This window comes from Notamacropus eugenii, chromosome X (assembly GCF_028372415.1).
Source record: "Notamacropus eugenii isolate mMacEug1 chromosome X, mMacEug1.pri_v2, whole genome shotgun sequence".
Classification (NCBI taxonomy): Eukaryota; Metazoa; Chordata; class Mammalia; order Diprotodontia; family Macropodidae; genus Notamacropus; species Notamacropus eugenii.
In genome coordinates, this window is record NC_092879.1 from 80,910,962 (window position 1) to 80,923,288 (window position 12,327).

General features: G+C 43.5%; 1 protein-coding gene across 3 annotated transcripts in view; it reads left to right on the forward strand.

Annotated features, from left to right (window-relative positions):
* DACH2 (dachshund family transcription factor 2) overlaps positions 1-12,327 on the forward strand; it is a 412,262-nt gene that overhangs the window by 387,022 nt on the left and 12,913 nt on the right. For all 3 annotated transcript variants that reach the window (XM_072626181.1, XM_072626182.1, XM_072626183.1), the window contains 2 exons: positions 4,164-4,283; positions 6,597-6,662. In XM_072626181.1, coding sequence (XP_072482282.1) covers positions 4,164-4,283; positions 6,597-6,662 — 186 coding nt within the window. The remainder of the gene's footprint in view (positions 1-4,163; positions 4,284-6,596; positions 6,663-12,327) is intronic.

Sequence of the window (12,327 nt, forward strand, 5' to 3'; positions counted from 1 at the left end):
CAAGTACAAAACATTGTGACAGTGGCAGGAGAGTCAGCATTCAAGTCAGGAAGACTTGGATTCAAGTCTTTCCTCTGATACATATAAGCTGTATGACCCTGTCCAAGTCACTTCCCCTAGTCTGGTGGAAAGAGGCTGGGTTGGAAGCCCAGAAGATGGGGTCAAATCCCAGCTCTTCTTCTTACTACTTGGATGACCTTAGATAATTGTGTAACTTCCCCAAAGTGTCAGTTTCTTCATCTGTAAAATGAGAGTGGATTATAAGACCTTCAGGTCCTTTTTAGCTCTCTAAATCTGTGAGTCTAAATTACTAGTCTACTTTCATGGAAGGACTTTTCATACTGGGAGCTCCTCCCACTGACGAAATCACAGAGAGGTGGGGGAAAGGTGCTATGAGCTTCTGGTCCCTCTTTTCTCCCCATCCTTCACTACCAGTCTCCCCCGCTTCAGGGCTTAGGAAGCTGCTAGCTCTTTCCTCAGCCTGCCCTGTCTCTGTAACTCCATGCAGTCCCACCCTCTTAGAATGGCCAGGCACAGGGACTGAAGATAGAGGGTCAACAGTCAGGGTATTGGGAGGTACCCTAAATGCCTCTCCTCTTTCTTCACTGGCATGCTTATTGACTAGATAACAACATCCACTCCTTACTTCTCACTGTCTGTGTCCATCCGAAGCCATAACCATTAAAACTACTTGGTTAACCAGTTCTGGCTTTTCAGCATTCATACTGGATGGAACCTTTTCTTTCAATGATAATCATTTCCCAAGTCAGTGTCACATGCAAGGAGCTGGGGTCTTTCCTCTTTTAGAATGAATCAGTCACAGTTTCTGTCAAGTCTATAGTACACAGTTTTGATTTCAAAAAGAATTTTGGCATTTTGGTGATTAAATTAAAATGCTCAGAAAGCCCCAACAGGAATCAGAGGCAGCAGAGGAAGAAAAGGCTGCCCTCCTTGAAGAATTAAGGTGGGAAAAGGTTCTCTTCCAATGTTGAGGAATGACTTCCCCCAAATTAAACGTAGAATGGGACCCAAAGTGTCTTAATAAACCCATCTATGGTTGGGTCATCTTAAGGTATGACTGTTCAAAAAAATAGAACTAAACTGTAGACTCACAGACCTAACCAAGGTGTCACAGGCAGTAGAAAATTTGAACCCAGGACTCAATGACTCTCAAAAGAACTCTTTTGACTGAACAAATTCAATTATGGCAAAGTCTGAGCTTTCTAGCCTACTGCATAATGAAGTTCCCTCCCTGAGTTGTATAGAAACATGGATTTAATTAGGAAATGTTATTAAAAATTTCTGACTGTAGGTTACTGTAGGCTATTATCAGTTTATAGGTAACAGTTAAGATTGGCTCTTCCTCAGTTGTATGTAAATTACATTCCGTCAATCAATTAGTATTTGCTAAGTGCCTACTATGTGCTGGCGATGATACAAAGAATGAAACGATCCTTTCTCTCAGAGAGTTGGCATTTGAATAGAGGAGACTATAAGTATACATACACTCACGTATACGTAGGATAGCTAGAAAGAGAATAATTGCAAGTATATGGGGATGTACAGCCAGGCAGGAAGACAGGTTGGGGCCAGAGTGTGAAGGGCGTTCAAAGTTAAATGGAGGAGTTTGTCATGTAACCTCCCTGAGCACGGTGGTATCGGGTATAAGATATTTTCAATCACAGAACTCAGCATAATCATAACTATGAAGAATATCTGAAGTAGAATTTTTGTTGGAACCAAAATTTGTCTTTTCTGGGAAAATGAACTAAATTAAAACATACCAGAAAAGATGCATATAAACAACTGGTTCAATCGATAGTTATATGGTTTACTGGGATGTTATTTTGAGCTTTATGAAATATTATCAAGTGAGCAATTTCATCAGCTACTTTTAATAAAAGCAGGGTCTTCTCTCCCACTGAATAGGATTCGTTCCTCACTGGCCCCGCACCCCCACCCCCGGAATTTGCTCTTCATTACTTTACATGTATCTGGAGCGACTTAAATGCGCCTCCGATAGGGGAATGAGAATGGCCGTGAGATGAACTGGACAGAAGGCTGGCCTTGGAGCCAGGAAGGTGGTCCCACCTTTGACACATACTGGTCCAATGTCCATGGGCACAGCAAGAGTCAGGCAGTGTCCCAGGGCAACTGGATGAGAGATGAGTTGCCCGTTTACATGGATAGAGTTCCCTCCCCCTCCCCCACACTGGTGAATTACATTGTTATATTATTAGCTCTCTTTGAGTCAGTGAAAGTCATTCACATGAATAAATACTGGTAAATCAACTAGGTCAATTTAAAATTTGAATTGGTACCAGTACATGTGCTTGTGATGTAAATAGTGTAGAAGAGAATTCTATCAGAATGTTAGCACTGGGAGGGACCTTCAAGATACCCATCTTTTGAACCTACAAAGTCCCCAGAGAGACTGCCATTATCTGCCCCAAATTAGTTAGGACTAAATCCAAGGCCTTACTCTAGTACCTTTTCAGTCACATCAGCATCTACTGTGAATATATAATGTGGATTGAAATGCGACACTTTTGCAGGGGGACAGCGTGGTGGAATGGTTGGACTCAGAGAGAGGAAGGCCTGGGTTCAGATCCTGCCAACTTTCACTAGCCCTTTGAACTCTGGGCTATAGCATCAAACCCAAACAGCAAAGGGGAGTCATCCCTGCAGTTCATACACTGACCCAGGTTTAAAACAGAATATTATCTGTGTCTTACTCTAATTTTATTTCTTTTGTTAAATAAAATTCCCAATACATTTGAATGTGCTTGGGGCCACATATTTTGATGCCTCTGACCACTTGTCCAGGGTCACACAGTCAGCATGGTCAGCAATGATTCTTCATCTGAGATCTTCTTGACCCTCCACCCTATGACATGCCACTTTATCAAGCACGTCACAACAAATGTTTTTGCAGATCCATGAATAATAGAGGGGGAAGAAATATGAAAGCTACCCTGTCTAAAATCTTGATACAAAGTAAGACTTATTTTAAGTTGTAACCCAGTCATTTTCCATGACTTATAGGCTTAGTCTTAAAATTTTCCAGGGAATACACTTTCATGATCCCTTGGGTTTAAAAATCATGTCTGTCAAATTGTGGAGACTAAGGGATAAAGCACTGAAATCTGAGGCCTACGTCGCCCTCAGTCCCCCGCCTGGAAAAATGAGAAACTTATTTTTTGTTCTGGTGGTGCTAGTGGTGGCAGTATGGTATTGTTTAGTCATTTTTCAGTCATGTTCAACTTTCTATGACTCCATTTGGGATTTTCTTGGCAAAGATCCTGGAGCGGTTTGCCATTTCCTTCTCCTGCTCATTTTACTGATGAGGAAACTGAGGCAAATAGGGTGAAGTGACTTGCCCAGGGTCACACTATGAGGAAGTGTCTGAGGTCAGATTCGAACTCAGGTCTTCCTGGCTCGAGGCCTAGTGCTCTACTCACTGTGCCACCCTTCTTTCTTGTGGCTTGTTCCAGAATCCTCTACACCAGAGGTGTCAAAGTCATATCTGTATGGCTGCACAACTCCTAAGTGTTGGGGGAACCAGATTAAGATGTAATTGGAGAATGTTTAACAGAATAATCAAAAATACAGTGTAGATAATGTTCCCTAGTGGTCTTCTAAGTCAGTATGAAGCCAGCAGGGAATCAGTTTCTGTTTGAGTTTGATTGTAGCACTCACCACTGGCTCACTGACAATTCTCCTTTGAGAAGTATTTGTAGTACCCTAGTGACATGCTTGCATATGAAACAGGGCTGCCTCTCAAAGAAAGACAAGCTATTTCTGAATTTAAAAATAGAACATGTCACTTGTCCCCTCATCAGGTTTCAATAGCTACTTTCTTTTTTATATTTATGGAAGAGAAAGAGTAACCAGCACTCAGCTCTCCCTTTGCCTCTTTACAAGATCTTTTTGCCAGTTATGGACAGTGTTTAAATGTGGGCAGAGTAGCCTTTAAATCCCAAAGCATTCCAACAACAGTACCCATCATAGTGGACTTCTGAACAGTTGAGAGCTATGTGGGGAAAGTGGAGATCTCAGCCACTCAGCGACAGAAGGAAGTCATTGCACTCCCACCCCCTCCAGTCAGCCCAGCCTCCCCAGGTGCCAAGTGCTCACCAATCCTTTCCTTTTGTATATTCCAGCTACAATTCAGAAGCGCCTGAAGAAGGAGAAGAAGGCCAAGAGAAAACTGCAGGAGGCCCTGGAGTTTGAGTCTAAGCGCCGTGAGCAAGTGGAGCAGGCTCTGAAGCAAGCCTCCTCAGGTGACAGTGGGTTCAGGCTGCTCCCAGGTAGTAAGTGGTGTCTGCCTCCATAGTCTCCCTCTCAGGTGCCCCAATCAGAGCCTAGCCTTCCAATCCCAAGAATGAAGCCTATCAGAAACAAGTGGCATCCTACAGAGATACAGAGAGCGTAGAAATAACAGGAAATGTCCACAATGAGGAGGCAACATGGCAAAAGGCCATTTGCACTCAACTTTGCTACTGACCACGGTGTTACCGGACTCAAGTTCTAATCTTGGTTCTGCCACTTAATATCTCTGTGACCTTGGGCAAGTCCCTTAATCTCCCTGGGCCTCTATTTCCTCATCTGTAAAATGAAGAGGGTAGACTAGCTCCTTGCAGCTTCAACTGTATGAACAGTCAATACAGATGCACTGATTAAGTGTTTACTGTGTACCTCAAATCCCCTCACTGCACTTCAAATGAAACCCACCTAGGCCCCGGATACTTGCTGTCTAGCTGCTTATGGATCATTAGTGGGGGTGGCATGTAACACGATCCATTACAAATGGGTTCTTGTGGCCCAATCTTAACCTTGCATCCTTTTTCAGTCTTCAAGCCAGAAGAGTTGCACCTCTTCACTTCAAGGGCTTTTCATATTCTTCATTTACATAGCAATATAGTGATGTGCACACGCGTGTGGGTGCACACATAGTAGTGGCCTAGTGGGGAAAGCTTTGGGTTCAAGTGCTGCCTCTGACACCTCCTAGCTGGGTGACCCTGAGCATGTCACCAGCCTCTCAAAGGCTCCTCTATCAGTGAAGGGTGGCTCTACTCAGAAAATTCCACATAGGCCAGAGAAACCACCAGTCTGGACCCAAATACAGATGCACAAATTTGGGATTCTGTGATAGGTAGGTATGTGGATGTTTCCATGCATACAACATACAAACTGCATGCGTGGGAAACACAAAGAATAGGTTCAGTGTTCTTGTCTTGTACTAACAGCAACTTGCTGGGTAACAGGCCTTAGAGTAATATAGGCAGCCTAGACTTACTTGCTCTTTACACCAATGCACTAAAGGAATGGATGGGCTGTCATATCCCTCATTCCCGAGACAGTTCTAGATCATGAAGGAAGAACTTCAAATAAGGTGCCCATTCTATGAACCACAGGAGTGCAAACAACAAGAGTCATCATAACATGGGCCATGCGGTGAGAAATGTAGGGAATATAACACTAAACAGGCACCAAAAAGACACTTAGAATCCCAGGTCCATAGAGGGCAGCATCCTAGCAGGCACCGCCAGGGCTGGGCCTTCATCTGCTTCTAACCAGGTAAGGGCTGAGTGTTGTGTGCGTCCTTGTCTCATGGGCCCTGAGCTTACATCTGAGGAGGTTTGGCACCTGAAAGTAGGCCCCCCTCTAGTTCCAAAGGGTGATATTCAGCAGCATTTTGAGTACCATGGATTTCAAGCCCAGCCTGTACCTATTTATCCTGGATGGCATTGGGAGATATTGTGGTATCCATTAGCATGGGAATTCCCATGGGGCCTGGAGGCCCAGAATCCCCACACACTCAGCGTGTGCCAACTTGTCCATTTAAAACTACGTGCTGTTCTGTACAGAGAAGCTTGCCTTTCTGAGCCCAACCAGAGCATCCCCAAATTGCTTTTTGCTGGCTGTTCCCACATGAAAGATTTCACAATATAAACCAGACATCCTCCATTCTACAAGAGACACGCAGCTCCCTGTATTTGAAAAAGACTACAAAAAATAATCCCTCATGATCTTACCTTAGATGAAAAAATAAATCCCAAGTCTGAGAAACATTTTGGAAGCCTTGCCACCCATCCATCATTCCCACCCCCTGTTGCCCTATTAGCACCGTCTGGGGGTAGCTGAGGCCTGCCTGGCCCCAACCTGGGCTTCTGACACCTTCTTGTTGAAGCAGAGGAGCAACATCAAGGCCTGTCAGAGCAAGCTGGGTTACTGCATCTTCTCATTTTTCGGTCAAGGGAAGGTACCAGATAGTCTTAAAGGAGATTTTTATTGACAGACCAGTGCCATGTGACTAATCTCTGGAGACTGAAGCAAGTGACAAAGAATTTAAGAAAATTGGAAATCCAGGTCCATTTTAGGAACCTTCTAGAATTGGGAGCTCCCAGCCCTCTTTCCCCCACTAAAATGCCCAAAATTCTCAAAGCTCTATGCAACCAAAGGCCAGGCTGCCCTCCAGGGTTGTGTCTGGGACCAAAGTGCCAAAGCAGAGGCTGCTCTACCATGATCTTTTCCTTAAGCATAGCAGCAAAGCCCAAGAGGACCACATTAATCTCAAGTGTCACATCTTTCAGATCCTGCAGTGCCAGACAGAGAAATTGAAAGTGGGACTCAGCCTGACAACGCAGCAACAATGCAAGGTAGAGTATGCTTACCTTCACACCTCAAAGAATGACCGACTGAATAAAGGGCCCTTGTGTGGAGGGGGGAAGGGCAAGAGATGAGCCCTGGGGCCACAGACAGCTGTGGTGACATGCTACTCATCGAATTCGTGAAATTCATTTCTTATTGTTATTAACAGCAAAGTCACGCTAAGAAAAATGATGCCGTAGCTGTGCAGGGGTATACAGCGGGAGCAAATCTTACCTGTCTGTCTAGCTGTGAATTCACTTATTTCACTGCCCAAATTTGCCAGGAATTATGCCAGGTGCTTGAGTGCTCATTCTGCCCAGGTTCCCTGAATAATGACGACACAGTCAGCACCAAGTACTTTTGAAGATGGGTCCAGAGGGTGCCACCAATGGGGGAGGCCTCCCTTACTGGGGAGGTGTCACTTTAGCATGGAAGGATTCCCAGAGGCAGAGCCTCATAGAAGGAGCCACAAGTAAAGAGGAGAGATATTTAAGCCTCTTTCAAGGGCATCCTCACCAGCACAGGGTTTGGGGTTTGTTTATCTCCTGTATTGTGGTCTCCTGTCTTCCTTGATGTTCATTCTCCTTTCATGCAAAAGTTCCAGTAGAGTCTTTAAGAGCACAGATATATGAGTTATCACCAATTCCTACCTTAACAAGTATTCTAAATGACAATCTTTAAATCAACATGCTAATTTCACATGATAATAGAAGTCACCAAAGTAGGGGAAGTATCACAACCTGAGGGTCCTGATTTCTAGGAAATAATCAAGACCTTTCATTGCTTTGTCAAACCCAAGAAATCCAAGCAACAGATGACATGTATCCTTGGAGCCATTCTAGAATAGGACGGTCCTGAAAAGGTTCAGGTCAGTCCAGGCTGAACCCTGGGAATTTCCCACTTCCTCCTCTCTATGACGTAAAGATGATTCACGCCTCATAAAAGTTCTGTCAATGGAGACCAAACTGGCAGCTGGAAAGATCTGAGTTCAGGCCTGGAAATGGCCTGGATGGCTGTCATCCAAGGAGACAGAGCTAAGTTTAGCTCTAGAAGACAGACCACCAAGGGGTAATTTTTGTTTAAATCATAGCCATTTATGACTCCCTCTACTAAGGTGTAGAAGAGTTACCTGTCCCAATGAAAGCACTGAAGAGTTTCAGTTCATTGCTCTCCTTCTCAGTATCTACACTGTCTCTATTTTCACAGTGATTGTGAAAAGGTGTCAACTTAATGAAAAAGGGAGACACATTTCCCAAATAAAAAAAAAGATAGCCTTACTTTCCTGAAGAAAGCTGCACATGAATTTCCCCAGTATAGGTCAAACAGAGCAGTGCCCTAGAGCTTTGCCAAGTCTGACAGGGCTAAAAGATCATGAAGGGGTGGGGTCCATCCATGGCAGCATCAGTGACCCTATACAGACCTGTCTTACTCCTTGGTAAGTAGTCTCTTGTGTTGTTGTTCAGTTGTATCCAACTCTCTGTGGCTCCATTTGGGGTTCTCTTGGTAAAGATACTGGAGTGGCTTGCCATGTCCTTCTCCAGCTCATTTTACAGATGAGTTAACCGAGGCAGATAAGGTTAAGCAACTTGGCCCAAGATCAAGATTTGAACTCAGGTCTTCTCCCCTCCAGACCTAGAGTTCTGTCTACTGTGGCTCCACCTAGCTGCCCCTGAGCAGCTACAAAAACATGTTTCTGGACCATATAGGATTAGCACTAAGGAATCTTTGGATCAGGTAGGACTGTGCCTCAACCGTACAGCTCCAACTATTAAGTGTTGTCATTGGACTCTTCCTGCTTCCTTTCTTCAGTTTTGAGGATATATACCTTCGTGAGCTGAGCTAGTTTCAAGTGAGATAAAGTTCCTCTGGTTTATTTGCAAAAATTCTGGGAAACAGTCTGGACAATTCTGGGGGGCCTGAGTCAACTGCGTGTGATAGCAGATAGAGTTGATCATAATGGAACGCTGGGATTGATTTGCCTGCAAAGGCCAAAAAAGGAATCTCATGGTAGTTGACAGAAATGAGTCACTGCATGGTTCCAGTTGACCTACCCCGTTTAAGTTCATTGCCATACAGCTAAGGGATACAATGCCTTAAGCTCACAACAAGTAATATGTTACCTAGAACATGTTCCCTACCATTTGCTTGTTTCTCACTCAGTAACTATGGCATTTTATTATTCTTTTTAAAACGAAAGTTCTAAAATTAAGCAGGAAAACTATCTACAATGTTCAGTGAAGGATTGGTTATTTGTTTTTGATCTGGACATGTGATCTGGTGTGCCAGGATACAGACCAACATTTGTTCCGCAACTTTATACTGCTTGAGAATCTCAGAGGGTCAGTGACTTGCTCAAGGTCACACTGATTAATTTCATCTTATTAAGCATGTAGACTTTTAGTAAATTCTAAAAGTCTCTTTCTGCTTAACAGGAGAAATCAAGATCTACTTCACCAAGGTAGCCTGAGGCATCTTTTCCCTCCCTTTTGATACTTCCTTTTCCAAATCAGGAACCAAATTATTGCCTCTGTGTGATCAGTCCTACATTAATGTTATCCACACGACAGTGGAATCAAATGAAATTAATGGCTCCTTATGGAAAGTGGCCCTTGTAGATTATATTAAATTCCATGCTTGATAAGTGTGATGGAAAAAATGAACAAAGTACATCTTATCCTCTCTCCTGGTACAGCAACAGCCCCCACAAACAATAAAGCTCCCATCATCAGTTTATGAAATCCCAGAGTAAATGAGGACTGTTAACAGGACACTAGACTCACAATTCCATTTCGAAGAGGTCTTGTTCTAGGAACAAAAAGGGCTCATTCTCTCATCCAGAGAAACAAATGAGGGAACATATTATCAGAGCACATACATCTTCACTACAACACTGCCAACCACTCAGCCTGGATAATTGCCTACAAAGCTCTGATAATGCTACCTCTACTGGAGGTGCTTGGCGTTGGAACAGGACTTTCCTGTGTATCCAAGAAGCTTAGAAAGGATAATGCAGGGCTGCAGCATTGTTTTTGTCTTTTTTCATACTAATTTTTCTCCCTTGTTTTGGGGGTCTTTTCTTTGTAGTTATAGCCGTACTTTTTTATCTCTGCCCTCATCCTTCACAACAATTTTCTGTTGAAACTTGGCAGTGAAAATGCCTTCTTCATTTTGAATCACTCAGTCCTGCCATGTTTCTCATCAGTTGACTATAGTAGCTTTGTTTGCTAGGATATTAATCTGTGTATAGCTAATACAATGCTAGTTTCCAAATGCAGCCAGCTCACAGCAACAAGTTCCCCCAGCATTGAGCAAGATCTTTCTTTCTCTGCTGATTGGCAGTTGCTCTGCTGGGCAAATATCTGTCATTCACAGTGTCTTTCCTTTGAAATTCAATGACTTTCCCTGCCAGTATCTCCTTAAGAGAGTTTAAAGGAGGCCTGAGTAAAGGTTGCATTAGCCACCTTTAGCTGTAAGAAAGTCATACCATAGGTTCCCATTTACAAAAGGATTTTAATCATTGATGGCTGCCTATTCACTTGGAATCTTACATGCATAAGAAACCCCTTTATTTGAACAGTCTCAGACTTGGCATGCCATCTTGTAGTGGGTGGAGGAAGTGCCACACATGTACATGCATCTAGTGATTTCCTAGAAAAGGATGGCCCAGTCTACCCAGGCTGTGCACCCCTTCAGATTGCAAACTATGACTCTACCCCCATGTGGGGTGCTACGTCTACTCTAGCTGGGGGTTGCTGCAAGGGAGCCGTGATGCATGCACAGGGATATTCATTCATCCAGAGTTTTCCTTAACTCAGTTGGGGGCCAGTAAGACAGGGCATCTACCATCATATCAACCAATCTCCACTTCCCATAAAATAAACATAGCAGGTGTTATTAAGTGCACCTTCAGATCAATGATTTTTGCAAATGATATTCAAGTACCATTTGTGTGGTGCCTTTTTGCTGATAAAAGCAAATTAAATTAGTACAACTAGGAGTGTGCTGAGAAAAACTAAAACTGAACAGCAGCGCCATTAGCTAACAAAGTCATATTTTCTCTTTACTGCTTTCTGCCATTTAGTTATTATCCTATTGGAAATCTAATTATAATCCTTTTACTCCCTAGTCAAACTTCACAGTTTTTGCAAGCTTAGCACTGACAAGTGATTTCATTACATTTGATTGCCCGCGCCCAGATTGACTTAACTTCACTCAGAGACCTAAAAGCCCTCTCCGTTTCTCAGATTCCCTGTTTGCACATTATAGCAACAGCTCCTTTAATTAATTAGCATGAACAGCAGTAACATGAACTGCTGAACAGAAAATAACATCGTTTTATGATCGCAAGGAGACTTCTCCTTTTGCATGTTTATACCTTAGTTAACTTTTGTATCCCTACACTTCCTTGTTGGGGGCTCTTGGTGCAGTTGACAAGGCATGTTTAGGGACCTTGGAAGAGACAGGTATAACCTCAGGAAGCGGGGAGCCAGAGCGCCAGGGATATTGCTCCTAAATTTCAGTCCACAATCTTCCCAGGAATCAAACGGAAGGTTTAGGGGAGATAATTCTGCCAAATCCAAGGGCACTGACATGGTGCCACGGCCGGCTTTGGGATGAGCAATGGCAGTTGGGGGGATGCCTTCTTTGTTTCCTCTGCTTCTCTGTTTGGCAAAGGTGCAGAATGATTTCACGCTGGAGCCTGTGTTGCCCTGTGTTGTTTTAGCTGTACATCTGGCAGCACCCTAAAGAGGTATTTCTGTTTTTATTTTCTGGTAGTAGCTCACCACCAGCAGTTACTATATCCCAGCTCTGTGCCCAGTGACAATGAGGCAAGTTGATTTAAGTGATCAACCTATGGAATCCTTTCCTTGCCAGTAGTGAGTGGTAGCTGGTTTAGATCTCACAGGCTAGTCAGCCATTTGAAATGAGGAGAAATGGGATAGATCAAGTTGAGGCTACTCTCTAGGAGAAAGCAGGGGAAGAAGGGTTAGAATTGGTGGTGCTTCTAGACTGTTCCCAAATGTCATATGCCTCTCTCTCTCTAATACTGTTGAAATCTGATTAATTCTTGTGTACTTTCTGGAGTTCAGTGGACCCTGCCGAGGTTTCTTTGATTATTCAGGTATTAGATTTCCATAGGGCCTTTCCCCCAAACTCGTCAATTTAACTTCCATTTACTAAGTGCCTACTGTGTACAAGGTATTGTGTGTTCTGCTAATGCCTGTTCCATTGGACTGGGATAGAGAAACAGGAAGCAGTTCTTGCCCTGGAGGAGTTTCCGTTCTACTGGGATCCTACAGCATGTACCATTACCGATTTAATGTTCCACCTGCAGTTTCACTGGCGCAGCCAGCGGTACTTAAAATGCACAGTACAGCCTTTGAGACAAGCAGAGATATTAGGAGCATTAAGTACATACAAAGGAATTCTTTTACATATTGCGTTATGGTTAAAAATCTTTGACTTATATTGTCCCTGTTAATCACTGATGGGTACTGCTGGAGAAACCCCAGTGTCGCCAACCCATGGCATTTTAAGAAGGAACTATTGCTAATAATTGGGGAAGGAATTAGCCGTTAAGACCAAATCATACAATGAAGGAAGCTCTGGGTACCTATAAGAATTAAGTGAGGCAGGGCTCAAGGTGTTGCACCAAGAATGGTGGCCATAGTT